At 48.7% G+C, this 27,977-nt stretch overlaps 9 protein-coding genes across 9 annotated transcripts; 4 read left to right on the forward strand and 5 right to left on the reverse strand.

Moving 5' to 3' along the window:
- Window positions 1-3,673: 3,673 nt before the first annotated feature.
- On the forward strand, window positions 3,674-6,459 carry ucp7 (UBA domain-containing protein 7; the record flags this gene model as incomplete). The annotated part of the gene is made up of 2 exons (XM_036637450.1): window positions 3,674-6,298; window positions 6,358-6,459. The coding sequence occupies 2 exons, from the start codon at window positions 3,674-3,676 to the stop codon at window positions 6,457-6,459; spliced, it is 2,727 nt and encodes a 908-aa protein (XP_036497340.1).
- Window positions 6,460-6,765: 306 nt separating this feature from the next.
- Window positions 6,766-7,359, reverse strand: ubc7 (Ubiquitin-conjugating enzyme E2-18 kDa; the record flags this gene model as incomplete). The annotated part of the gene is made up of 2 exons (XM_036637451.1): window positions 6,766-7,019; window positions 7,113-7,359. 2 exons carry the CDS (start codon window positions 7,357-7,359, stop codon window positions 6,766-6,768), a joined length of 501 nt encoding a protein of 166 aa, XP_036497339.1.
- Window positions 7,360-7,907: 548 nt separating this feature from the next.
- On the forward strand, window positions 7,908-9,866 carry CGCS363_v005603 (uncharacterized protein; the record flags this gene model as incomplete). Its single annotated transcript, XM_036637452.1, has 1 exon — window positions 7,908-9,866. One exon carries the CDS (start codon window positions 7,908-7,910, stop codon window positions 9,864-9,866), a length of 1,959 nt encoding a protein of 652 aa, XP_036497338.1.
- Window positions 9,867-10,654: 788 nt separating this feature from the next.
- Window positions 10,655-11,137, reverse strand: smd3 (Small nuclear ribonucleoprotein Sm D3; the record flags this gene model as incomplete). The annotated part of the gene is made up of 2 exons (XM_036637453.1): window positions 10,655-10,888; window positions 11,090-11,137. The coding sequence occupies 2 exons, from the start codon at window positions 11,135-11,137 to the stop codon at window positions 10,655-10,657; spliced, it is 282 nt and encodes a 93-aa protein (XP_036497345.1).
- A 1,394-nt stretch (window positions 11,138-12,531) lies between these two features.
- On the forward strand, window positions 12,532-15,083 carry andE-4 (FAD-dependent monooxygenase andE; the record flags this gene model as incomplete). The annotated part of the gene is made up of 5 exons (XM_036637454.1): window positions 12,532-12,827; window positions 12,884-13,155; window positions 13,211-13,581; window positions 13,635-14,308; window positions 14,363-15,083. 5 exons carry the CDS (start codon window positions 12,532-12,534, stop codon window positions 15,081-15,083), a joined length of 2,334 nt encoding a protein of 777 aa, XP_036497344.1.
- A 204-nt stretch (window positions 15,084-15,287) lies between these two features.
- On the reverse strand, window positions 15,288-16,760 carry MCH5-2 (Riboflavin transporter MCH5; the record flags this gene model as incomplete). Its single annotated transcript, XM_036637455.1, has 2 exons — window positions 15,288-16,498; window positions 16,556-16,760. The coding sequence occupies 2 exons, from the start codon at window positions 16,758-16,760 to the stop codon at window positions 15,288-15,290; spliced, it is 1,416 nt and encodes a 471-aa protein (XP_036497343.1).
- Window positions 16,761-17,178: 418 nt separating this feature from the next.
- ygiC-1 (putative acid--amine ligase YgiC) lies at window positions 17,179-18,600 on the reverse strand (the record flags this gene model as incomplete). Its single annotated transcript, XM_036637456.1, has 1 exon — window positions 17,179-18,600. The coding sequence occupies one exon, from the start codon at window positions 18,598-18,600 to the stop codon at window positions 17,179-17,181; it is 1,422 nt and encodes a 473-aa protein (XP_036497342.1).
- Window positions 18,601-19,320: 720 nt separating this feature from the next.
- Window positions 19,321-19,593, reverse strand: CGCS363_v005608 (uncharacterized protein; the record flags this gene model as incomplete). The annotated part of the gene is made up of 1 exon (XM_036637457.1): window positions 19,321-19,593. The coding sequence occupies one exon, from the start codon at window positions 19,591-19,593 to the stop codon at window positions 19,321-19,323; it is 273 nt and encodes a 90-aa protein (XP_036497347.1).
- Window positions 19,594-25,896: 6,303 nt separating this feature from the next.
- On the forward strand, window positions 25,897-27,680 carry patI-1 (Cytochrome P450 monooxygenase patI; the record flags this gene model as incomplete). The annotated part of the gene is made up of 5 exons (XM_036637458.1): window positions 25,897-26,081; window positions 26,131-26,415; window positions 26,466-26,601; window positions 26,648-27,144; window positions 27,197-27,680. 5 exons carry the CDS (start codon window positions 25,897-25,899, stop codon window positions 27,678-27,680), a joined length of 1,587 nt encoding a protein of 528 aa, XP_036497346.1.
- Window positions 27,681-27,977: the final 297 nt, after the last annotated feature.

The following is a 27,977-nucleotide window of genomic DNA, read 5'->3' on the forward strand; positions in this document are numbered from 1 at the left end:
CCATGGCTGCATGCAACTTCACATTGCGACTCCATTGCGACGCCCACTAAAGATGGGGAGAGGCGAGCGCGGCACTCGGCGGACACGAACGAAAAAGGGAAGGGAGCAATGCGAAGCCAAGAGGAGGGAAGGAAGGAAAGAGGGATTCACAAGAGGAAGCCCCTTCTTTCTTTCCAATCCGAAGATCTGCGGCCAATGACACGGTGGGAAGCATTCATCCGGTGTGGGAAGAGCGAAAAGGAGCGCGAAGAAAAGAGGGCAGGAGGGGACTTTGAGGGGCAAGAACTCGCGAAGGCCGTCGCTGAGTGGCCAGTCGCACTTTCCCCCCTCCAGTGTCCCCTCCTTCCAAGACGCAGGAACCACGGTAGGCACGTTGGTGGGTGCCCCTGTGCCCCTTTCGAAGGCGCGGGCCTAAGAGGGGCGGGAGGGGAGATCTTGCACTACCCCTTCGCCCTGATTGGCTGCCAAATCAGATGATCAGGGACGCCCCTGCCCCTGCCCTTTGGAGCCAATGGGGACTGCCACCACTCGACAGAGCAGCAGGTGGGGCCGGACAGGCGGCTGGGATCTGCGCTAAGGTAATGTCAGGCATCTGCACTTGCGCTGGCTGGCACACCGGAAAGTCCCTCGAGCAGCTGCTTCGGCACCAACACCAGACAGACAGGTGCAGGCGCCGGCTCCGAAATCCAGAGACATGGACATGGCCGGGGATGCGCTGGGCAGCGGCAGCGGTCTGCCAAACCCCTGCTGGCGGTGACTTCATTCGCACCAGGGGCACCACTCCGGCTTCACTTCGACCTCTCACGGACATTAGCCACCCCCGGATCATGCCCTCGGCGGCCCTCTTGGCCCTCTTTTAAGATGGAGTTCGAATCAATCCACGGCAGCCACGGCATGGCAATCGCCATTGGTACATGGAGATGGGTTCATCTGAATCCTCCATCTCACCTCCAACAAGCAATCAGAACAAAATTGCGCCGGGCAGAAACAATGGGCAAGACAAGGCGGGAGATCATGTCTCTCCTTGCTATTCGGTCGTCCTACCGAGAACCCTTCGTGTTCCTCCGCCAGGTACGGGTCAATGGATGGGTACACACACGCGCCTTGGCCGTAAATCAGATCAACATCCCGCCGTGCGTTCTCGTCTGCCAGGAACGAGAGACAAAACCCATGAATATTCCGAACGAGCCAGGGAACTACCAAGGAGGGACCGCAGCGAGGCCAAGCGTCATTTCAATTCCGAAGGAAACAGCCCTTTGGATCCTTTACGGCGCGGGGTGCCAACGGCTGAAAAATCGTATCCCGTTCTGCGCATGTCATTGGGAGACGCGGCATGCATAAGCACGGCAGCAACAGCTGGCCCTCGCACGACAGCGCTTAGCTGAGAACGACTCTCGAACCGCTAGCTGTGCGCGCGGATAATCGATAACCAAGAATCCCACGATCCATCGCATCGCACCGTGAAAACTCAGCATGTCCTCCTGCGCACGACAGCCCCTTCTGGAAACACCTCTCCTCTCATCTTACTCGAGGCAGTCGTTGTCACTTGGCACCTTCGTGAGACTGTGCCTTGCGCCCCTCAGTGGCTGGGAGAGCCAAGAGGAAAATCGCACGAGGAGAAGCAAGCATTCCAGCCGTGCCACGATGCCACCGGCTTCTTCCAACAGCTCCCGCGGCGCCACCTTTGCTTCTTCGCCTTCCATTTCAACGGCCGGCAGTCTCGGCAAATCACCATCCCGCCATACCAGCCAGCCCGTCCAATCGTCGATGGTCTGATACCGTTGCTTATACGAAGAGCGTGTCTTACAGGTGCGACAGATATTGTCCCCAGCGAAGCTTTTCTCCATCGTCAGTAATGTCGTCGCCGCTGATCAACCGCGAGTCGCGTTCGGGATTATCACTATCTGGACTATCAGGGGTGCCATTCTTGGATATCCAGACTGACGTGGACACAGCAATTTTAGCAGCGTCCCGCGATTCAGCATTCAGCCTGACAGCTTCGCGCTCAGCCTTTTCCCCTGATCGCCCACCTCCAGGGATGACCCCAGCCCTCGATATTCGAAACGAGTTTCAGCCCTTCGCTAACGGGGGCAATGCGCCAATCATCCGAACTGTTCCAAAAACGATCACAGTAGCCAAGGCCTTTCGTCCCATTGATGTTCAATGCATCTGGCATTCCCCAGAGGGCCTATTGCAAGGAATTCCCGCCGTTTGCGCTGCCAGCCAAACAGCTACGTTTGAACAACCTGCCTCTGAGAGTCAAATATTAACCTTAGAGAGAGTGCTTGTTTCTCTTACATCGAAACAGTTGTTTGCTGTCATGTACCAGACGAAAGCCAAGAAGAGTCCCTTGAGCCTTTCAACGCATATCTCGGATCCCTCTTGATATCACACTCTACGTTGCGGAAGGAAGAGGCATTTGCCCAATACCCAACGCTAGAGTGATTGCACGCTCCCGCCTCTGCTTGGTGCTCATCTCAGACCGGCTTGCCATCAGCAGACAGATAAGTGCTGTGATATTGACTGGCCGTTGTTAATGATGAAACGGACTTTATTCCGCGTGCGACGTCGCTCGTCAAGCCATACCACGTAACACTTCCATCGCGCCCCGTCTGACAGTTAGTCCGACCCGCGTCATTTGAATGACAGTCCGGCCGGCTTCCCACCCGGCAAGCAACATCCGCCCATCGTCGTGCCCACCAGTGAGTGTGCACTATGCCCTTGGCATTCGAGATGACTTTTGGTAATCTTCATCAGCAAGGTCCATTCAGGAGATTCGACAACCGGAGGGGAGTAGCCTTTGGCATTTGCGGAGGAATTGCTTCTCGACAGAGACCCAGATTTGCGCGGCACTTTTCGGCCGATTGTGCCGCAATTCAGTCTTACGGCGGCAATGGCCTGAAGGCCCGGGGTTTCGAAGTGATTGAGCTGCATCATCACCCTTCTGACCGCCGCCAGTCTCAGGCGACCAGCCTGAAGTGAAGTGGCTAGTGCCCGGAGCCACCACTCCATGGGATCATCGTAGCTCAGACATGCATTGTGTGATCTCCATGGCGAACTCGACTGCGCCTTCTGGAATACAAACACCACTAAACAGAAACGATCCGGTGCGCCGTGTTGGGAGTGGCTGTGGTTCGGAGGGCGGATAATGCTTTCATGCGATGGGGCTGACGGCGTCGTTCAGTGTAAAGGGTTTCCCCGCGACTCGCGAGAGATTCTCCAGACAGGTGCTCGGGATGAGCGAGGCAATTTGGGAATCGAGATGTGACAGCAGCGATGATCCCACACGGATGAAATTGTTTACCCCTTTTTTACTTTCGGCGCCAGCCGTACTCTGTGAAATCTCATGGGCCGTGCGAGGGGCAGCATCGAGTCTTAACACCGATGCTGGTAACGCCGAGAGAGATTGGTGCCTGAGAATGTTGCGCCATCTCAGGCCGAAGCTCAAGCCTCCGTAAAGCCACAGTCCCCCAAGCTTCAGCCACAGTGCCACATGCCACCTACGTCCACACGACACCGCAATCAGCCAGGCCCGATCCAGGGGACAAGGGCGAGACAATCGAAGTCTAGAAACAATCCGAAAACGATGCATTGAGCTCTCCTTGACGCCCTCACGACCTCACGAAATTGATGACATGAACGATTGCACCTCGAACACTCCCAGCACGTCAAGATGGATGATCTCTCGGGATTGGACTGGTCGTCGTCGTCGGCCAGCAAGCCTGGCAACAAGGCGCCGCCGATGAACCCCTCAGGCGCCAACTACTTTGGCTCCATGCCCATGCGACAGACGACGGCCTCGACGCCATCCCCGTTCCCCTCCGGCCGCAACACGCCATTGTCCGCCCAAGGTTCCGGAGCTGTCCCCGCCGCAGCTCAACCCCCGGCCGCGAAGCCGGCGGGCGACAGCTTCAGCAACCTGATGAACTTCGCCGGTGGCCCGCCAAAGTCGACCGCCAACCTGAGCTTGCGCGAGCAGCAGCAGCGACTCGAGGCCGAAAAGAGAAAGAAGGAGGAGGAGCGAAGGAAGCAGGCGCAGGCGCAGTTCGGAGGAGGATTCCTGGACACTCTCGGCTCGGGCTCCGTGTCACGGACTACGTCACCGGGCATCCTGTCCCCTGGCTCGTCTACCGGCAAGAAGGCCAGCGACGACGAAGATCTCTTTGCGGCTTTCAACGCGGATACAAAGGTTGACAATGCCAGTCACTACCCACCGCCGCCTCAAAAGAGCCCCTCGCCCGCACTGGCGCAAACGCCTGCGTTGGATCTCAGTAATCCGAGCGCATGGAACAAGCCTGCTGCCCCTGCAAACAATGGTGGCTTCGGAGACGACGATGACCCGTTCGGATTGAACCAGCTCAAACCCAAGGCTTCCTCACCCGCTCCGCCTCTGCCGGCCGACGACGACGATTTCCTCGGTGACCTGGGCCGACCTGTTGAGGAGGTCCGTCGCAAGCAGCCACCACCTCCCGAGCCCAAGCGGCCTGAACCTGGAAAGCCGATTGAGGCGTCTGATTCCAGCTCCGACGACGAGCAGCCCGCCCCGCGCGGCGAGATGGCCGAGTTTGATAAGGCTGTCGCCCAGCTTGTGGACTACGGCTTCACCCCTGAGAACGCGAGGCGGGGTCTGACGGAGAGTGGTGCGGGGTTGAATGTGCAGGCGGCGGCGAACTGGCTTCTGGATGATGCTCATCGTCAGGCCAAGGCCAAGGCTCAGGGCAAGGACCCCGCGGCAGCGTCGAGAAGAGGACGGGAGGATGGAAGGCATGATAGTCAGCGGAGAGCCGACACACGGTCGCCAGCCAGCGGTGAACCAGACTTCTCCAAGACTGCCGCTGCTGTGGGCAGCAGTCTGTTCAAGACTGCCAACTCCCTCTGGAAGACCGGCAAAAAACAGATGCAGCAGGCTGTCGCGGAGTTCAACCAGGAGGGAGGCGACCCGAACCAGCCCAAGTGGATGCGCTCCGCGCAGCAAGACCGTACTCAGGCTCCCGAGAAGCGACGCGTGGAAGCTACGGACGAGGCGATGATGTTGGAGTCCGGTGGCCGTCCACCCAGGAAAGCTGGCCAGTCGTCGCAGTCATCGAGACCGGAGCCCCCTCACCGAACTGCTTCGCCAAGGGACTTCTCCCCCGCAGCCTCGGCACCATCAAGCGGCAGAGGTACTCCAGTTCCGAAGTGGCAGCAGCAGGCTGGTCCGGCGGTGCCCGATTCGAGAACGCGCGCAAGCAAGCTGGCCATGGCAGATGACAGTGCAGCGTCGTATGTTAGTCCGCATAGAAGGAAGAAGGCTACCCCTCAGCCTGAAGAAGCACCGCCAAAGCAGGAGGAGCCGGATCTGCTGTTCAACTCCCAAGCCCCAGCATCAAGACCCGTTCAGTCGCAGCCGAAGCCACAGCAGCAGCGGCCCGCGCAACCCTCGCAGCCTGTCCAAGCACCCAGACGTCCCCCTTCGCCCAAGCCAGCTCCCCGGCCTGCGCGCCAGATCCCACCCATTACCCCAGCAGCCATACAGCAATCCACGAATCACCGCCTCGATGGAACAGCTCACTTCAAGCGTGGTGACTATGCCGCTGCTCATTCCTCATACTCGTCGTCCTTGTCTGCTGTACCAGCATCCCACCCCCTGGCGATCGTCATCCTCACCAACCGTGCCTTGACGGCTCTCAAGACGGGCGAGCCGAAACAAGCCGTCGAAGACGCCGACTCCGCGCTCAAGATCATCGGACCCGGCGGCGGCCAGGGCGAACAGGTGTCCGTCGTGGGCGACAACGGCGGCGACGAGAAGCGCGACATGCGCGACCTCTACGGCAAGGCGCTCAGCCGCAAGGCCGAGGCCCTTGAGCAGATGGAGCGCTGGGGCGACGCGCACGCTGTGTGGTCGACCTGCGTCAAGAACGGCGTCGGCGGCGCCACGGCCATCTCCGGCCGTCAACGATGCCAGAATGCCCTGGCGCCGAAGCCGAAGCCGAAGCCCAGGCCCGCAGCTGCTCCTGCGCGGCCCCGCCCGGCGGCTACCCCGGCCAAGAGCTCTGAGGCAGTTGACCGGTTGCGTAAGCAGAACCAGGCGGCCGCTGCGGAGGACGATGAGAAGTTTGCGCTGTCGGAGAAGGTCGATGCTAAGATTGCGGCGTGGAGGGACGGCAAGAGGGATAACCTGCGCGCTCTCATTGGCAGCCTGGACCAGGTGCTCTGGGAGGGCAGTGGGTGGAAGAAGGTGGGATTACACGAGCTCGTCATGGCGAACAAGGTCAAGATCAACTACATGAAGGCCATTGCCAAGTGCCATCCCGACAAGGTATGTCGTATTCTGTTTCTAGCTTGTTGAGGGGTTGATTTCTAATTGCATGTGCGCAGCTCCCCCAAGACGCCAGCACGGAGGTCAGACTCATCGCCGCAACGGTGTTTGCGACCCTGAACGAGAGCTGGGACAAGTTCAAGTCCGAGAACGGGCTGTAACCATCTTCATCATGATCATCATTATCACATAGCTGTCATCGTTAGCGCGACATTTGCCCACGGCAAAGGAGCGCATGGACTCCTTCTCTCTGCCGTAATTAAAGCATGAAATATAGAAGTGAACAAAGCGAATATTTCGATTTCCCCAAACGCCGTGCTATGCAAAGTAGTAGTAGCGTCTCTCTACCAGATGTCTACAACCTCTGTGACCGGATTAACCCCCTTCTTCTCGGCAGACCAGCTTCTCTCCCCTCCGCGGATTCACTCGTAGTCTTATATTACCCTCGTCATGGATACAGGTCGGTTTTACAAACCCAGAGAGCGCCTGACGCCGTCGCGGACCTTTTGCTCGTATTCGCCGCGGCGCTCGCGCCACATCTTGGCGGCCTCGACGTTGGCGGGGCTTTCGTCGTTGGGCTCGGCGAGCATGCTCATGACGGAGATGAGGATCTTCTCGACGGACTGGATGGGGGACCAGCGCTCGGAGGCGTGCTCGTAGTGGTTCGGGTCGTCGCCGGGCGGGTGGAGGATGGAGATGCAGACGAGGCCGCTGGGGTAGACTTTTGCGGGGTTAGCTTCCATTTATCATTGTATTGCGTCGTGGCTCGGAGAAGGAAGGACGAGGAAGCAGACGAGGATGTGATGCGACTCACTGTTGGGGTGCCACATGTCGACGAGGAACTTCATCGTCGGCGGGGCGAGGGGGTAGTCCTTGGGGAACTTGAGCTCGGCAGGGAAGACGCCGCCCTCGAAGGGGGTGCCCTCGGGGCCCTGGATCAGAGCCTCCCACTGGAGGAGGTCGTCCTCGGAAACGGGGCCGGCGGTGATGCCCTCCGGCGGGTTGTTCGTCAGGGCGCGGTATTCCTGGAGGAGGCGGCGGTGGGCGGTTGATTGGGCCATTGTGTCCGCGGATGAGCCGGGGGAGGGGTAGAGGTATGCGGTGTGCTGTCGCAGCGAGGAATGAAGGGGGAGAGAGAGCCGTTGAGGAAGGGGTCTGGTCGTGTAGAGGTGTGTGTTTGGGTGAAGATTGTGCCGGGCCGTCTTTTGGGTTTGAAGACACCGTTCGACTTACACAATCGTCGGGATGGGTGCTGTTGTCATGGAGTGAGCGATTGTCGGTGCGTCGGCAGCTGGGAGGTTGGCGGGGGTGGGCCCCCGTGGCTCCAGGTTCGGTGCTAGCAGCAGTAGGCACGTAATTCCCCGAGGTTTTGCCCCCCGGTGATGCGCGTGCAAATCGGAGCTTGGGTCGGCAGCCGCTGCTGCGAAGCATTTTTGGAGCTTTGTCCACCACAACCCGACTGCTGCACCTTTTTCTGCCCTGGGCCGACCTCACCCGTTTATCCCGGCAGCAACCTCCCAACGCAACCTCTTTTCTGCGGGAAAAGTTGCACCACACATAGGCAGGGTAAGGACACATCTTCACCCCTTTACCCTATGCCTCCCACGAAATGCCACCACGAGTGTCACTGAGGCCAATCGCCGGCCGGGCGGCTTCCCTCGCCGCAGGCAAGCAGCAACCCTCGGCGCCCGCAGTATGCCTGTTCTGCTCGCTCTCCACAGCTCCTCCGACACCTTCACGACGCACAACCAGCAACACTCGACGGGGACCCTCGAAGCAGCGCCGGTACTTCCAATCCTCCACGCACGCGATCCACTCCTCGGCAAGCAGCAGCGGCGTCGCCGCTCAAAATGCGCGGTCGGAGCTGATCGACGTCCTGCTCGAGCTGCAGAAGCACGCCGTCAACCACGTCAACCTGTCCCGTCTGCAACTCGCGCTGCAGGGCCTGCGCCAGGAACCCGGGCACGAGAACGTGCGCGTCGCGATCCTCGCCCTGGCGGACGGCGCAGGTGAACCCGGGAAGACGGCGAGGGAGCTCTTGAGGGTGCTGCTCGCGGACCCGCTGGGCGACGAGGCGGAGTGGGAGAGGGCCGTGAAGGGCCATGACACGACGCAGCCGCTTGTCGTGCGGGTCGGCGAGGCCAAGGGCGACGAGGGGAAGGGCACTACGCTGACGATATCCAAGACGAATCTGCTGCACGAGCTGGATGTGTCGTCGCCTGCGTTGAATGGGTGCGGGGTGGAGCTGCTGCTGATGGAGGTGAATCCTCTTTCTGCGTCGGCGGCGGCGGCTGGGCAGGCGGCGGCGGTGATGGATGTGGAGCAGGCTGTTTTGGTGCCGACTGTTGACATCCAGTCGAGCTCGGGGCGGTACACCCCTGTGACTACCCCGGTGCACAAGGCTATTGTTGTGTCGGAGGGGATCATGGGCGCCGCGGCTGTGGCGGCGTTGCCGTTGGCGGAGTACCGTGATTCCGTCCTCGCGGCGGTGAACTTACCAAAGTACCCGGTTGAGGAAGGCGAGCAGCTTGCGTTCCAGCCCATTGATGTGAGTGTCGGCAGCAAGGGTCTTGATCGCATCCGAGAGAACATTGGTAATGCGATGGAGTATGAGCGGGCGTGGTACAAGAGCAATGTGCCCGCCTTTGTCGAGTGGCTGAAGGCCGGGGTGGAGAACAACGCAGGGGGAGCTACGAAGCCGGTTGTCAAGACGCACATCGCCTCTCTACTGCGCAACGCACTCGCGGAGATCGAGGCCGAGCAGGCACGCCTTACGTCTGGACGGCTATCAGCAGAGGTTGCTTCGCCCAAGTTGGCAGTCATGAACGAGCGGCTGGCGGAGTGGTCACAATTCGCGCATGAGGAGCTACAGCAACAGCTTGACCTCGCGTTCGCAGGCACAAGATGGCGCAAGCTGGGCTGGTGGAAGCTCTTCTGGCGCGTAGACGACGTTGGCGTCCTCACCTCCGACATGCTCAACCAGCGGTTCCTCCCTGGCGCTGAGCGCGAGCTCGTCTTCCTCGCCGGCCGCATCGCCGAGTCTGGCGTCGTGCCCGCCATCGAGGCGCCCACCTACACCCAACCAACATCCGAGCTGCAGCCGCAGCCAGAGACCAAGACAATCACGAAAATCACGAGCCGCACGCCAAAGTGGCCCACGCACATCTCCTTCACCCGCCGCTACCTCCACGAGGAGACCGTCCCCGCGCTACAGGCCCTCGCACAGAAGCTTGTGCTGCAGGCGTCGAGTACCTCGGCGCTGACGGGCGCGCTCGCGGGCCTCCTCTACGTCTCGCAGTACGCGGGTTCGATCTACGAGGCGGGCGCCGTGGCGGCGCTCGGCATCATGTGGAGCCTTCGCAACCTACAGAAGAAGTGGGAAACGGCACGGACGTACTGGGAGGGCGAGGTGCGCGAGGAGGGCCGCAAGGCGGTCAGGGCGGTCGAGCAGAGTGTTGTGGAATCGCTAGACACGCCGAGGGATACGCCGATCGAGGGCGAGGAGGAGCTGCGCAAGGCCAAGGAGCTGGTGGAGAAGGCCGAGGACGCGCTGAAGCGTCTCGAGTGAGGAGGGGCTCTTGGTTTTGCGATCACGTTGTACCACCATCTGTATAATGTATAAAACACAAAAGTCACCATAGACAAAACACGACAAAAGCTCTTCCAAATTCCATAAAACGACTGTCTGTCAGCAGCACGCGTGGTATGGGCCGCTTTTGGAGGAGAAAGTTGGCCAGAAGTAGTACACGTTGTTAATGCACTTTCACGTTGAGGAAGTTTCATAGCCCATCCACAGAGTTGAAACAGTACGAAGCCCAGTAAGGGCACCTTAGCCGGTGATTTTTGCGTTGCGAGAGGCATCTCTTATTTGGCAATCATATTCCGGCATTGAGTCTCTCATCTTGGCTGGTCTGTCAGCGGATTGTAGCTTGAGTGTATGAACGGCTCAGAGTGAGGCCTACCCTAGCAAACCGCTGTATCCCTCTTCTAGAAAGCCTTTGGTTGAATGGTATCGTTACTTCTCCTCCTGACGTCATCCCCTATATAATCACTCTTGCGTAGCCCCTTGTTCAGAACCCAGAAACCGTAAAACGCCGTGAACTTTTTTCTCTTCGAGATTGGTGTGTTGGAGTTCCGCCCGCTTTTCCTTTGCTCAGACTGCCTTGCCCTTCTTCTGCTCGAATCAAAAAGTTCCTCCGGTACGCGTGTTGTTTCTCATGCTCGTGCGGAAAGTACCGGGCGCCATCGGCAGCGCCAGTTCGTGGCTCGATTCCTCTACACGGACCACCGGGACAGCGCTCTGCACAGAAAATCGGCCACCAGAAAGTCCCGTCAAACCCAAACAGGTTCTGCTGTTTACCTGCCTCCACGACCACTGGCGCGGGCCCTGCTGACAGTCGCGCGACCACGAGCCATACCGACACCGCGGCCGCGGACGTTACGGGAGCGGAACATGGGTGCGTTGCGGAGCATGTCGGGGACGATGAAGAAGCGGACGTGGGAGCCGCGGATGTAGACCTGGTCGAGGTGGGAGACGCGGCCGTCGCGGGCGGTGACGGTGATGTCCTTGAGCTGGACGTTCATGTTGTCCTCGGCTGAATGGCGGTGGGATGTTAGCAATTGGGTTCTGCGCATATAGAGTGGGAATATGGGGGGAGAAACATGCCTTCGAGGAGCTTGCCGCGGTAGGTTTGGCCCGAGGTGATTTCGAGGGTGACGATGTGGCCCTGTTCCGCGCGCTTGGTTAGGTATGTTGTTCCTTCTTTCTGTGGGGGACTTGGATCAATGTACCTGAGCCTCATTGAGGAGCTTGATGGGGATGCCGATTGTGGAAGTCATTATTGCGGTCGGAGAGGGGTGAAGCTGTTGTGGGGGTTGGTGGATTGGGAGGTCGGCTAGGCAGCTTGTCGCGATCGCGCGGGTGTTTGGTGGTGGAAGGACAAAATGTGAGGCCCGCGGTTTGGGGGATAGCTGGCGCTTTGGTTTTTCCGGACCGAGGATTTGGCCTCACCTCAGCTCACCGAGGTGTATGACCTGGTGGAGTTTCGGTGTGGGGCCAGATGGTAGGCAGCTGCAGCCAACGCAACAATCCACAAGCAACCAAAACTGGCAACATGTTGCTTGACATTTCGAAATGATGTAGCGAGGCGTCGTTCTTGGTTCTTGTCACCTTTTGAACAACTATTGGACAAGAAAGACACATCTGATCAGTGCCCACGTCAGCTTGTCAACATGTCGACACCCACAGCAAAGCCACCACGGAGTGTTCTTACATAGATGCATCACTATTCGGGACAAAATGATGCCCGAGATGTCGAGGTTCAAAGTGTATCGCTGACGCGTCTTGCAATCTCGCCGACTATGGACTCCGTTGATCAAGGCAGCAGCTCAGTGGGCAGCATTTACCGGAGAGCACAGTTCCCGAATTCGAACCACTCAACCAATCAACGTCATAAAGGAAGAACACGGCGATAGTTGCCCAAGCGTGCGGTCAAATAAGATGACTCAGCGGTAATGCGGCCCGTAGGATATCATGAGCGGCGTATCGAAACGGCCATCTGATAATGAATCATGCCAAAGTTTGCAGCGGTTCCCTCTGAATACGCGGGGAACACCAACCGACCGGACGAACAAAGCCACAACAAAATCCGTGATCGGCAGACTTTGGCGTGTCAAAATCCAAGGGAACGGTCGGCGGTCGGCAGTCCAGCCCGCCGTGCTACGCCCAAGCCACACACCAAAAACACGGTCGAATTAGGGGGCCGCGGCGCAGGCCTAGCTTCGGGATTTTCTGTGGGCTCGACCTCGGGTCCGATTTCCAGGATGGGAATCCTCATACTACCGAGCCCCTGTCACCGGGCCTCAGCTGGACCAACTCCCGACGAACACGGCAAGTCCAGTAGGATTCAGCTGTTTGTCTGTTTTGTTTGACGGAGGTGGATGCCGCACCGTCTCATATGCTGGCGCCTGCCGGTACATGGGACCAGGCTTCGGCTCGGGTGTCATTTAGGACCCGATTCCACCGTACGGACGGACAGCCCACGCCAACCGATTCTAGTCATAGGGGATCTGCCGCTGTTGAGATGGGAATTGTATTAAAAGAGAAGGTCGTCTGAAGTTGTTTGCTTTCGAATTGGTAGACATCAGTATTCTAGAAATCAACAACCACTTGACATTATACCATTTCATTTTCATCTTATTTTGCATAGCGATTATCACTTCAGAAACTCAACATGGGCTTCAAGGTTATTATTGCTGGAGGCAGTGTCTCTGGACTGTCTCTGGCGAACATGCTGGAAAAGTTCAACATTGACTACGTCCTCCTCGAAGCTTACCCTCAGATCGCGCCCCAGGTCGGCGCAAGTATCGGATTGCTGTCTAACGGCTTCCGCATCCTTGACCAGTTTGGCTGTTACGAGCCTATCCGCGACATTGCGGGAGACTTTTACCTGAAGGCTAGTATTCGCGGATCTGATGGCAGGGTAAAATCAGAAAACTCGCGGGCCTCCACTCACCACCTGGAAAACCGGTATGTTTGATCTGGCAACACGGCGCAAAGCATAGTCGGCACTAACAACATTTCAGACTCGGATACCCCTCCATCTTCATTGATAGACAGATTCTTCTTCAGGTTCTCTACGACAACTTGCAGCACAAGGAGAAGGTCCTCACGAAGAAGAGAGTTTCTCGAGTTGATCTTGTCAAGGGTGGTGTCCAGGTTCACACCGATGACGGATCCGTCTATGAGGGAGACATTATTGTCGGCGCGGATGGAATCCACAGCGCCGTCAGAGAGGAGATGTGGCGCATCGGAAAGGAAGAGACGCCGGGATACTTCCCCGAAGATGAACAGTCTAGTGCGTTGTCCTGAGACTCGTGGTATCCCACTTTCACCTGCTAACGCGTCTACAGGAGTTCCCGTCGACACGAAGTGCATCTTTGGCATCTCCAAGCGCCCCACAGATCTGCCGCCGTACACACAACAAATGGTGCACCAAGGGGGCCGAAGCTACCTAATTGTGCATGCGCCTGGCAACAGGACGTATTGGTTCTTGTTCAAGGGCACCGGCAAGACCATTTACGGAAGGGATATTCCTCGATACTCTGAAGATGACAAGGAGAAGTTGGCGAGTGAGCACAAGGACGACAAGGTCTACGATGACTTGACCTTCGGTGCCATCTACAAGAACCGCATCATGTCGACCCTGGTACCTCTCGAGGAGTACGTGTTTGAGAAGTGGCATTACAAGAGGATCATCACCATCGGTGATGCAAGCCACAAGGTGGGTGGCATTCAAAATCCTATCCATTCGAGACCGAGACTAACGAGTTCAAGATCGACCCCATCTCCGGTCAAGGCGGCAACGGCGCCATCGAAGCCGCAGCCCTCCTCATCAACGCCCTAACCGACATGCTCGAGAAGAACCCCAAGAACCCCACTGAGGAGGACATTAGCAACGCCTTCGCCTACGTCCACGAGAAGCGCCACGCGAGAGCCAAGGCCTTGGTCGCCAGCGCCCACAACCTCCAGATGATCCTGACCGGCAGGTCACCCCTTTCCACCATCGTCGTGAACGTCCTCATGCCCATCCTCGGCGAGGAGAGCTTCCTCAAGACCATTACGCCTATCGCCACAGCTAGCCACCACATTAAGAGACTCCCTCTTCCGAAGAGACCCCGTCTCATCCCTTACAACGACGAGCTCCCTGCCAGGCCTATCGAGAGCAAGGCAACCTGGGCGCCATTCGTTCTGTCTGCGGGAGTCCTGGGTGCCCTGTTGTACCAAGCAGCGTCGCCGGCGCACATCGCGAACGTCGTCCGTTCATTCCAGGCACTGCCGGCTCTGCTGAATGGTGCATCAAGCAACTCCAGCCTTGTTGCTTCATTCGCGGCACCTGCGGCTGAGAACACGGCGCAGACTATCCAGCTCCGAGCCAATCTTCTCTCTGCTCTCACAATGTGGTTCGTAGAGGGAAGCCGTGTTGGTAATAAGATTGCGGTTCTCTCTTGGTATGCACCCCCTTGATCGCTTAATAGCCATCGTATCACTGACAAAGACTGTAGGCCAGCAACCGCCGTCGCCGCGTACACCATCCTCGGACCCAAGGCCGTCATGCCCGCTTTCAGCTTGGCGACGCTCCTCCTGGGCGCCAACAACATCCCCGGCCGCCACGTTCCCACCAATGTCGCCAAGTCCGTTCTGCCCGCCATCGTCACAGGCTACGGCATCCCTATGGTTCTGGCTTCCCTGCCCATCCAGAACCCCCACCTCCGCCAAGCTGCCAACGTAGTCGCCACCGCGGCTCCTCTCCTCAGCGCGGCCCTCCTCAAGCTGATCCCCAACGCCATTAAGACCGTTAAGAACCTCATCAACCCGCCTAAGCCAGACGTCGAGGTCAAGGAGGAAGAGACAGAGGAGTTCTTGGACATGTACCAGAAGAAGGACGTGGCGCCCCTCAAGTCCACCTATGCCTTCACTGCGGGCGTTTGCGCCGTCGCTCATGTTGTTGGTGCCATCTACACCAACTTCGAGAGCCCTTCCGCAGTTGGAGCTGCTGGTCTGCTCACTGGTAGCAGCGCCTTGTTTGGTCTGGCCTCTGTCACCTTGTCTTCTTATTTGACCTGGGACTTGAGGACACAGGGATACCTGACCAATAAGCAAACCCTAGCCGCGGGTCTGGCTAACCTTGCTGGCAACGTCTTACTCGGCCCAGGAGCTGCTTTCTCTAGCTTCTTTTACTGGCGCGAGCACGTCATTTCTAGCTTGGGCGACACATTTCCTTGAGTAAATCAGCAGGAGCATAGACGCATAGAGACGTTGTTGTCATCTCATCATGGGTTTCATCTTCTTTGTTTGTAGCGTGGGCTTAGACTAAACGGTCTCTTCATGTCATAGAATGTAGTTTATATCATAAAATGGGAATTTAAGACGGAGATTATCCACATTTATTAGAACCTTTGCATCTCTGGTAGACATATGTGAAGAAACTCAAATTCTCACCCTGTAGTCAAACCATGACTGGACCAACAGAGATCTAGAAGCAAGGATGCAACCACCCGCCATGCAGAGAACTCCGACGTATAAGCCAGCCAGTGCCATACCGCCAATGCTTTCCAAAATCTGACCTCCGATTGGGACTGTAATCAAGAGAGCAAAGCTGACAGTGAAGTTCATACTCCCAAAGCATCGACCGTAGTCCTTGGTCTGGCATGTCTTGCCCATGCATGCAGGAATCAGGGATGAGAACACCCCCGAGCTGAAGCCCCACAGGACCGCAAACACGTACAAAGCCTGTATATGCGTTGTGCCGAATGGGAGTATCGTAACTGCGACACAAACAATTGTCACACATGTGCTCGTGAACAAAACATTGTAGTGCCCGAGCTTGTCGCCCAGGAACCCGGCCCCGATTCTGCTGATGCAGCCACAGCCGTTGACGATGGCTACGATGTTATATCCCGTGTCAGCAGGATACCCGGCCCAGTTTGCCAATGTGGGAAAGATGCCTGAAATGCCGAAGATGACGAACTCGAGAAGGAAAAAGGCCGCTGCGATGAGTGAGAAGGCGGGGACGCGGAAGGCGGCGAAGTTGATGGTCGCGCTTGCGGCGCGATGTCTCGGGGTGGAGACAGCATAGTCAGCAGATGGCTGTGAGGGAACAACGAGTTGCGTGTGATGATGGGTTCGCGAGAGCTTCGCAAAGGGGATGAAGCATAGCGTCCCTGGGATCATGACGCCTGCGATGGTGAAGCCCACGAACCGCATCGACCAGGCCCAGCCCCATTTGGGGAATAGCTCCCGCAGAAGAAATGGGAAGACTACACCACCGAGCGCGGAACCGGTGAGTGCTAGACCTATGGCGAGGCCGCGCAATCTCGTGAATATCTTGCCGACGACGGACACGGCGACCGTCGAGGCCAACGCGCCGCCGATGCCGCCGTAGATACCAAGGCAGAGCATGAACTGCCAGTAATACTTGCATTCGGCCAGGAGGAAGAAAGTTGGAAGGGTAAGAGCTGTAGAAAGAGGTGCGAGCACTTCGGTCCCATAGCGGTCAACTATGGGCCCTGCTTGGATCCCGAGGAAAAGTGTGAGGGCGGTGTAGAGGCCCGTCACCCAGCCGATGTCGCGGGCCGAGTATCCTGAGAGCTGGTGTTCTTGGAGATAGGCTTGGACTGTACCGATGGCCTGGGGAAATCCTGAAGTGATGTATTTAACAGACTGTTTCTTCGAAGATGGTAGTAATTCAGACTCACCGTATGATGGCAGCAGGAATATGAACGCTCCCAGAACGCATACCCAAGATGAAATCCTGTTCTCAATGTCTGCTGACCTGGTGTTTCGTAGACTTGGGGCATCTGAAGGAGGTGCTTGTTGACCGCTCTCCAGCTCAAAATTGGTTGACGCAGCTTCGCGCGGCATTCCGAGGTCGGAGTTGTTCTGGGCGCTTGGCGATGACATTGCCAACAGAGAGTAGCTTGGCCTCAACCCTTGAAATACGCAGAGTTGTATTGGATCACTTGAGAATGCGGAACAGAGAAGACTCCTCCAGATACACACACGGGGGGACTTGCGGGTTGAGAGAGTAGTGTTGGAAGAAAGGCGGTCGAGAAACTGAGATGATAGTGCGGGGATCGGCGGCGCTACGGTGTGGGATGCCGACTGTGGAGTCTCGCCGGTCCGGCCCGAGGTGGCCCACAGTCGGATCGAGTTCCGGGCGTGGATTGTGGCTCAGGCATCGCTACTGCGACGTGTGTTCAAAGTGGGCTATATCCTTGGGGACATGAGATATCGAAACTGTTGGTAAATGAGCAGACTGACTGGGACATTCAACTCTATGCGCTAATCTCATCTTTTGCCTTCCTTCCTCACCCAGTATCTACACGTTGATGATCTTCTTAATGTAATCTATAAGCTCATCTCCCTTGTGCTGGCCAAATTCGTCTTCAAATGTGCCAACCCGGAGTTGCGATTCGATCTCGTCTGCATCTGGGACCGGATGTCGCTCATAATTGACGGGCCCATCCGAGATGGAGTGGGGGATGAACACCGAGGCATTCGTCGTGATGGGCGTTCTGTCTTCCCGAACACCCATGCCCACGCAGTCGCCATCGACAAACCAAAGTCCCAAGACAGGAAAGTTGGACTGGCCCTGCTCATCCTTGAAGTCAGGAGGCAGCGCCAGCTCCTGCACCACGTAACCCTCGTATCCGTAGTAGCCCATGGACGCGTCCTGAAGCACCTCCCCGTCGGTCTTAAGAACCACGTCGGCTCCTTCGCGGGAGAAGATCGGCTTCCGTGCATACGTTGTTAGTGTAGAAGGCACCTCGTTGTCGAAGTAAGTAGGAAGCAACCACTTGGAGCGCGGGTCATCCTTGAAGAGCTCCCAAAGGACAGCGAAGAGTGCTTTGTTGCTCCACACCAGCTTATATGGTGCCTCGATCCAGATCGTGCCGCCGATGTACTGCCCCGTCGCGTCGCGTTTTCCGATGTTCTCCATGTCCTTGAAACATGCCTCTCCAAACTTCTGCACCACCATGTACTCCCACGGGTACAACTTGAAAATAACGTCAATGTGCTCGCCCTGCTTGTCGTAGAAGCGGCCGTCGACTTTGGACAGGCTGATTTCCTCCACAGTGATGGCTTTGGTCTGCCATCCTGCTTGTTGACATGTGTCCATCAGAAGCATCGTGTTTGATGCGTCCTCGCAAGTTGGCTCGCCTTCTCCCACGGCAAAGTGCACGGTGGGTTTGAAGCCCAGCTGTTCCTCAACGAGCTTCAAATTGCGCTTCCAGCCCTCGATCAGTGACTCGGTAATGTGATTGAATTGGTCGTTACCGTGGCCCGTTTGCTCCAACCAAAGCCACTGGATTGACGCTGCCTCGATTAAGGACGTCGGCGTATCTGCGTTGAATTCGTAGAACTTTGGTACGCGAAGCCGCGGATCAGGATGGTCTAGACCGCCAAAGCAGACGTCGAAGCGACCGTAGATGCTTCCCCAAGCAGGCTCTCGATCCCACGAGTCGACGATTTGTTTGAGGGTGTACGCGGGAACTGCCATCTTGTCTGTAATGATGTCTTTATGTTCAACGAGATAGTCTACCGCCTCGCAGCACATTGCAAAGACATCCTTGGATGCGGCCTCCAACAAGGCCACCTCCTCAGAAGTGAAGGAATAGTAGCGGTCATCGGGCCAGTATGGTTCTGTTCCGCCTGGCGTGACGAGGTCGGCGAAGACGAGACCTTGACTTTGAACGAGGCGTGTGGCGTTTGGCCTCTTCTGTACAGGTACGCGGCGCATGGTTGGTAATGTTGATGGTGATGATTTTAAGCTGATTGACGTTGGTGTACCTGTGAGAGAGCCGGTTGGGAGGACGTTGGTTCGAAGAGAGAATGGCGGGGAGAGTTGGACTGAAAACTACCGATCATGCCAAGATGCAACTGAGTAGACTTTGATATCCAGTGGCGCTGCATTCAATGCAAACTCTCTCTCAAACTCGTTGTAACCGAGCATGAGAATCGCCTGCTATTAAATGATGCCAAGACTTTTTTATGTTGGTTGCAGAGTGGGATGAAGTCGCCTGACTTGTGGCTTTGCTCTTTATCAGGAGACAACGACTCAGTGACATGGCGATCAAACGCAAAGTGGCAGCCGGCTCGACCGGCATCATCCCTACACATGCGATGAACCGCGCCCGCTCTTTCTACGCGCAGAATGCGAATGGCAGTTCGTTTTCGGACCCCGCCGATCTCTGGGCGCTCAATTTTGAGTTTAAAGGTCAGCCTGGGAAGTTTGAAGGCCTGCCGGTAACACCGTTAGGGTCTTGGCGCATTGCACAGAGGGAAGAAGGCCTGCCCTACAGCAAGGATGACTTCATATATTTAAAGCTTCTTTTTTAAGCTTCCAGGAACATGTCACAGAAGCACAGGTTTTGGAAAGATTTGGCGAGCCGAGGCACTGCATAGTAGAAGAAAAAGAAGGTCTTAATTTAGAAAAATCTATCGTCCCATGTATTCCAGTTTACCAACCCCACATGTTCTCAATATTGTTGCACCAATCGGTCGGGATTCCACAGAAGTTTTGGTCGGCCTCCGTCGGGGCCTTGACGCACTTGTTCTCTCCAGCCTTGTTGCGGATGCACACGGCCGTGACGGCCTGCGGGTTGGGCCACGCCTGGCGCATCTGGCAATCCGGGTTAAGTGTGATAGTGGTGCCTTTGTCACGAGAGTACCACTGCCAGGCGCCTAGGCAGTAGCCAGTAGAAAATCGGAATCCTGTGATAGCGTCTCCCATAACCGTTATATCTACGCATAAGCCACTAGCGTGAGCTAAGACAAATAGCGCTACTATAGAGATAAAAGAAGAAAAGTATATCTAGTATTATATTAGTAATTAAAGTTCTTATTTATATAGGAATAGTAACTAATAACTTATATTAAAAGGATTATAGTATAATAAAGATAGTTAGAGTAAATATAGTTAAAAGTTAGTAAAGTATTTAAAAAAGAGTATAGAAATTACTTAGAAATATAGTTTCTATTTAAGTTATTTTAAGTTTAAGTATTTATATTAAGAGAGATTAAAAATTTATTTTATAGAAAAAAATAAAAAATATATTTCTTTTAATTAAGATCTAAAATATTAAAAAATATAAAATTATACTTCTATTAAATATTACTCTTAAAAGTCTTATATATAAGTTATATAAATAATATAATTAAAATATTTATAGAACTTTATTAATAAATATTTAATAAGTATTTAATATAAAGGATATATATAATTAATAGAGAAATAATATATTAAGTTAAGTATTCTTAAAAACTTTATAAAATAATAGGAGTATAAAGTTCTTAAAATATATTAAACTCTAAAAATATAAATATAAACTTTATTTATAATATATCTTATAAATATCTTTATTTAGATAACTAATATTTATTCTCTAAAGTTTATTAAATATAATTTTTATTAACTATATTTTTTTAATTTTTTTTTTAATTATAATAAAAAAAATATTCTTTTATTTAGTTTATAAATTATAATAACTACTTTTTTCTTTATTTATATAGCTAAAAATACTAAAACCTATAAGAATTATTATACTAGCTTAAATAATAAAATTATAAACTTTAAGAATTATAATAGTAAATAACTTAAAAATATTAGCAGTTTAGTTAACCTATATAAGTAAGTATTATAGTTCACTTTATACTTTTTTTTATAGTATTAAAACCTAATAGCAGCACTTTAACTTATATTTAATCTTAATAAAGTAAATAAATAAATCTTAGTATATTAGTTATTAATATTTAGCTTAACTTATCCTTAGTAGAAGAGAGTAAGTAGGTAGATAGCAGAGTAGTAAAATATATTAGTAAGAGCGTTATTTATAATACTGTTATTTATAAGCATATTATTTATAACGCTATAGATAGTAGATTAGCTATAATAATTATAAAGGTGTTATTCTATAATATAGAACGCTAATAGTATTTATAGCTAAAGCTTAATAATAGCTTAAACTTATACTTAAGGGTATAAACTTAATAGTATAACTCTTTATATAGCTAAAAAGGTTCTTATAGCTATAGTATAAAAACTTAACTATTTAAATAAAGCTTTAAGCTTATTCCTTATATCCTCTTATATATATAATAACCTTATATAATATCTTTCCCCCTTATTATACCTATATATAAACTAAATAAAGTTACTTTAAATAACTTAACCTATAAAACTAAAGTAAATAAAATTAAAAGCTCTAAGTATAGTAACTTTCTATATATTAATAAAAAGATTCTATTTAAATTTACTTAGAAGTATTTACTTAAAATAGTTAATAAGTATAATATATTAGAGTTATATAGTCTTAAAATTAATATAGATATAGTTAAAGCTACTAATAATAATCTTAATACTTATAAATACTTTATAAGCTTCCTTAAGATAGCTAAAGTAGCCTAAGTAGTTAGTAAGTTAAGAAGGGTAAATCTAATATTAAGAGTATAGCTAATAGTAGTAAGGCTCTTTATTAAGACTACATAGCAGAGTAGAAGATATTATAATAGCGCGATAGTATAGAGGCCTTAAGGCTTCTATACCTAGTAGAGTAGCATAAATATCTAAATAGTAGAGGAGACTTAGAAGATAGGTATAGATTAAATATAGCGTAAAGATAGAAGCAGCTAGAAGAAGATAGTTAAGGCTTATTATAATAGTTAAAGTTATAATATCTAAGTCTAAAAGTTATATAACCTAAAGGTTATTAGCAGAAGGTAAGGGGATTAGTCTAGCTTTTACAGTTAATATTAGTTAAATTTCATAATATAAGGCTAGCAGCCTAGCTTTTTTAATATTATATTTAATATAATTAAGCTTATTAAAGTTTTAATTAATTTATAAAATACTTTAAATATACTAAAGTTTAAAACTTTTAGAGATTACTTTATACTTATATAAGTATATAAAAGTAAAGATATTATAAATATAATACTAATTAAGTAATAAAGTAATATATTTAAAAAAAATATTAATAATTATTAATAATATAAATAAAGTTAAGAAACTTAAGAGAGATATTCTTTTAAATTTTATAACTTTTTAGGATTTTTTTAGAGATATAACTTTCTTAAAACTAAATATATTAAATTAATTTATAAATTTATTATTAAAGATATTAATAAAAAAAGATATATAAAGATCTATATAATATTTATTTTTTAAATTAGAAATAATATAATAAAAGCTTATAAAAAAGAATAAAACTACTTAAAAAAAAGAGATTTTATTATTTTTATTAAAATTTATAAAATAAATAATTAATTTTTAATTATAATTATTAATTAGAGAAGTAATTTATATTTCTATTTAAATTTTATTTAAAACTTTAAATCTATTTTTAATATTTTAAACTATTTTTAAACTATTTTCTAAAATATAATAAAACCTATTAAAAATCAATATAGAATCTATAAAATATTAATAAAAATATAAAACTTTATTAATTCTATTATTTTTATTATTTTTAATTTTTAATTTAAATTATTAAATAACTTTTAGAAATATAACTTCTATAATATTAATTTTACTTATTATATATTTTATAAAAGAAATTATAGTTTAAAAATAACTTAGTTATAATATATAATTAAAAAATAAATTATAAAAAATAATTATTCTAAACTCCTTTTTAATTATTAAGTTTAGTTTATTATTAATAAATTTAAGTTATAAAGAAATAATAATATTAAAGAACTTTAAACTAAACTTAATTAAACTTTCAATAAATAAATAAATATTATAGATATTATAGCTAGAAATAATAGAAATTAAAAATCTACTAATATAAATTAAATTAAAAAGAGGGTTAAAAGGTTATATTTAGCTTATTTTAATTAGTTTTTAGTTATTTAAGATTTAACTTAAATTACTAAAAAAGATTTAATTACCTTTTTAAATATTTATAATTTAGATAACTTTATGAAAAATAGAGATTTAAACTTTTTAACTTATTAAGATAATATTAAAAAGAGAGATTATTTTATTAAAAATATTAAAAAAGAATAAAATTAATAAATTAAAATAAATTTTTTTAAAAACATATATATTAAATAAAAATTAAAAAATAAAAACTAAAATGTAATTTATTTAAAAAGATTATTAAACTAAATAATTATATTTTAAATAACTTCTTTTTAATATAAAATAACTTAATTAAAGATATTATTTAGAAAATAAAACTTTGAAATTTTTATTTATTTTTAATTATACTAAAAAGATATTTACTATTTAGTATATAATATACTAAAAAACTATAAAAAAAGAAAATATTATTTATATAAAGTAAGAGATAGTTAAAAATTTAATTTAAAGTAAAATTAATAATTTAAAAACTTTAAAAGTTAAATATAATTTTCACTATATAAAATAAAGCTAATTAAATCTTTATTTCTATAATATATAAAAAACTTAGAAAATATATAAAAAGAAGTAGAAAACTTAGAATTTTTAGTAATTTTAACTTAAAAATAAGAAGTTAAATAAATACTTTTATAAGTATTAAGTATTATTATAAAAAGAAATAATTTATATAAATAAATAAAGATTTAGTTAATTTATAATAAAAAAACTAAATAGATAAATAAAAAAATATATTTATTTTTATGTAAAGTTTTATTTTTCTTTAATAACTTTAATAACTACCTCTTTAAAAGAATTTTTAAAATTCTTTAGTTTAATTTATAGAAAAAGTTTATTAATTCTTATTTTTTAAAAATTAAATAAATATAAGTATTTCTAAGCTTTTTTAGCTTTAATTAGTTTTATTTTTAACTTTTATTTTAATTTTTATTATACTTCTTTAATTATTTAAAGTAAAAATAAAGTAAAATACTATAAAGATATTACTATTAAACTTCTTTTTAGTAATTTATTTTTTCTTAAGAAATTATATAATTTAAAGTATAAAAAGAGTAAAATATATAAATAAAGTATAAGTTAGTTAGGTTTATATTTATATATTTACTTTTATATTTTTTTATAGTTATCTAGAAAATTAATATAGAAGTATTTAGGTATTTTTAGAGGTTTTCTGCTTAAAGTAGAGTACTTAGTATAATTAATAAGTTTTCTCTCTTATTTTATTATAATATCTAAAAAGGTTAATAAATAAACTTAAAGGTTAATTACTTAATATTATAAAAAGCTTTTATATTTCTCTTTATTATTATAATTACTTTTTTTAATATAATACTAAGTTAAGTTACTAATAATAAAAAGCTCCTAAAGTTTATATAATTAGTAATATTATTATAAAAAGTTAAGAAATCTTATTATTATTTTAAATATAAGATATAAAATTATAAAGCTTAATACTTCTAATAACTTTAGTATAACTTAGTAATATTATTACTATTATAGGTAGACTAATATTTTAAGTAATTCTATCTATACTTATAAAATTACTACTTTAATTAGAATCTAATTATAAAAAGCTTATTCTTATATTATCCTTAATAGTACTAAAAATTTCAAAACTAATATAAATAATAAAAGTAATATAACTTACTAGAAGCTTTTATATAGAGTAATACTTATACTACTATATCTTAAGTCCTAAATATTAGGCGTTATATGTTCTCTATACGACTATAAATTATTAAAAACCCTGAGAGGCTAATTCTAAGCCCTCATCTGAACGAAATAGTTAGAGTTCTTCTATTGAACCTAGTACCTAGAGGATAGTGTAAATACTTTCCAGACCATCAATCTAGTCTCACATAAGTTCAGAATTAGTTATTAACCTCTCATTCTGAGGACGCATTTCCAGGCGCGCGTGCATTATTTTCCTGTTCTTATTAATCATAGATGAAGCCGTACCTGAAGAGACTAGAGCTGGCGCGATTGCACCTCATGTGAAGGCGATCTGAATGCCTTGGTGGACAATTTCAGGGGTTATTCCGCCCGACGGGATGCTCCGCCACCAGCTTCTCATTCGAATTGACATGAACCTGGCGAAGAGTCGCATCAGAAAGTCTCAAAATAACCCTAAGACACGCGCCAAGACATTGGAGGCATTGATTCTGATCTCTTGTTGCTCTCATGCTTCTGAGAAATTCAGCAGAATCCCCACGCTCTACGTTACCTAGTCAAAGATAGGCAGGAAATTCATTTTCAATTAATCCCGGACCCATCTCCAGTAAACGACCCAAGACTCGTGACATGCAAGTAATAACAGCCATAGAGACATGGTACGATTTATATGGCGGGCTGACATCAGCGAGAAAGATCTCATCGAGCCAACTTTCGGCGTCATCCTCCTCCGAGCTCGCCGAGTCGCATCGTGTGAAATGACTTGGACTAGGCAGAAGGAGCTGATTGTAATCCCTGTGCGGGGATTGGCCCCCAGAGGAAGCGGCACAATTACACTGCCTTGGGGCTTCGGTGTGCAGATAAGCACTTAACGTCACAGGCGATAAAGATCCCGACAAGATGGCTTCATGTCAGCAACCAACAAACCAATCGGCTGTGTGCAAGATGGCCTTTCCTCCATTGGCCCCTGAGACCAAGAAGGCTGAGCATGTTTGCTGCCTGGTGGACATCGATCGGAAAATCCCCCGAAGATCTACTTTCGGCGTAGGGCGTATTACAGGTGACGAGATTCTAGGTTCCAATCAGCCCTACGGAAAGGTATGTTGACCAACATGTTGCGCTAACATGCGTGATTCAGTGGCTGGCTGAAAAGTGGATCGTTTGCACTGCATCATTTGCCTACTTCTGGTATGGCACCATGATGAACCCCGGAAAGCTGATTAGGCACCCAAGACACCATTCTCAGTGGCTAGGCAATGGTGCAGGATGAGAATGCCGTGCCTCTGGCGGCCGTCCTAAACAGGCAAACGATGACTATGTTGGTGGGGGTACACAAGGCGATGCTACCTCGGCACATGGAGCTTCCTGGTGTAAATAGCGTGGCCTGCCTCACTAGCCAGTATATTTTTGCAGGATCGTCCACAGCCAGCCAAATTTTCATCCTCCTAGCCTTCATACATACTATTCCATTTATACAACTACTGTGTGAGGTCTGTAAAAGTCATGGCTTTCACTGAATTGATCGTCGGGTTGGCGACATCACGTCTAATTTGGGTGATCCCGACCATCTATATTTTGTTCAGACTCCGCAATTTTGGTCGCCGAGACAAATTCCTGCCTCCCGGACCCCCTACCGTCCCGATTCTTGGAAATGCACACTTGATGCCGCGGAAGAATTTCTATGCAAAGTTAGAATAATCGAATCAATCATATTTTTAGGTGACTAACTGGTCTTAGACTCAAAGAATGGGCCGACGAATATGGCTCAGTCTACTCACTGAAGGTCGGACGCACGACTATGATCGTCCTTAATGATAGACAGGCCATCCACGAACTGTTGAATCAGCAGGGGGCGCTCTACAATGATAGACCTCGAGACCAACAAGTTTTGGCTTCAACCAGAGATGAAAACCCTGCTCTCATGCATGAGGGCCCTGAGTGGAGAGCTGAGAGGAAGCTCATCGCTCAGTACTACTCGCCCAAGAATCTTGACAGCGATTTAAAGAGCATCCAAGAGGCCGAGTAGGTCCCAGGTTCCACCCCACTAAAGTTTATACTGACGGAGAACCAAGGGTCTGTCAAATGTTGCATGATTTGCTCGAGAAGCCAGAGAGTTTCAAAACACACGTGCAGCGAACCACAGCCTCGATTGGCACTGTCACTCTGTACGGGCAACATGCGCACAACTTTGAAAGCTTCTGGGCTCATGTAAGTCAAGTCTACTAGCTATCTGAACTGATGCTGATTTATCAAGGCTGTCTACATCGCAATGTTGGCAATATCAAAGGCTGTGGAGCCGGGAACTTACCTCCCAGTTGATCAGTTCCCCATCCTGAACCTCATCCCCGACCGCTGGAATAAGCCCAAGCTCCGTGGAATGGAGTATTACAAGACAATCACTGGTATTTGGACCGAAGCGTACGATCGCGTGGAAGCCAGACGTGCAAAGGGCGACAAGCGTGAATCACTGATTGACAGACTGCTTAACGAAGACATCAAGTCCGATGCGCCGCTTTCACATGCACAGTTCAACAACTTTGTTGGAGGTACACAGATGGGTGCGGCTGACACCACGGCTACACAAATTCTTACAAATATCCTCTTCCTGGCGAAGAATCCCGAATTTCAAGAAAAGGCCCGCGTTGAGCTTGATGCGTTGTGCGGGACCGATCGTCTTCCTCAATGGGAAGACTTCAATGACCTGCCGTATATCAACTGCATCATCAAAGAGGCCCTGCGAATCAGACCAGTGTAAGTTCGCCTGAAGCCCGAATAAGCATCCCGTGAGACTAATCTATTCAAGTGTTCCAACCGGCGTACCCCATCTCGCCAAGCAAGACGCCTGGTACAAGGGCATGTTGATCCCAAAGGGTAGCGTCGTGATGATCCCGCCCAGCGCTCTCAATCACGATAGCAAACACTTTGATGACCCTGAGTCATACAACCCAGACCGTTACCTTGCTTCGGCCTCGAAATTAGCTTCCGAGCTCGCTGCATCGCCGGCGTACGATGAGCGCGACCACTACACCTATGGTGCTGGGCGGCGCATGTGTCCTGGTATCCACATGGCCGAGCGGACTCAATGGCGAAGTGTCGCTCAGATGCTTTGGGCTTTCAAAATTGAGAAGGATGGCGAGCTGGATACGAGTTATGAGTTCTACGAAGAAGGCTTCGTGCATGCGACCAAAGATTTCAGAGTGCGCTTTGTCCCACGGAGCGAGAGGCATGCTGAGGTCATCCGGGAGAAGTTTGTTGAGACTCAAGAGTTCCTCAAGCAGTGGGACTAGGTGCACCCAAAGATAGTTACGAGAATTCTTGTATTTTATTGTTTAAATGAGCGGAAGATGCTATGATGTAGCCAGAGGGGTCTTTACAATGGTCATGCCACTGCGTTATGATTGGATGTGAGACCCTTCTCGTCGGGAGTAGCCAGTCTGAATACCAACGCTGCAGTTGCATCTTGGAGAGTCATATCATGTAGTGCCGCATACGCCGGTCATCTCGGTCCGTTTATACAGGATTTCAGTACTCGGAGGGTAGAGTGAAACTTATGTGGCATGTCAATCGGTGGCAGGCGGTGCAGA

This window comes from Colletotrichum siamense (genome assembly GCF_013390195.1).
Source record: "Colletotrichum siamense strain Cg363 chromosome Unknown KSG_Cg363_contig03, whole genome shotgun sequence".
NCBI classification, from domain to species: Eukaryota; Fungi; Ascomycota; class Sordariomycetes; order Glomerellales; family Glomerellaceae; genus Colletotrichum; species Colletotrichum siamense.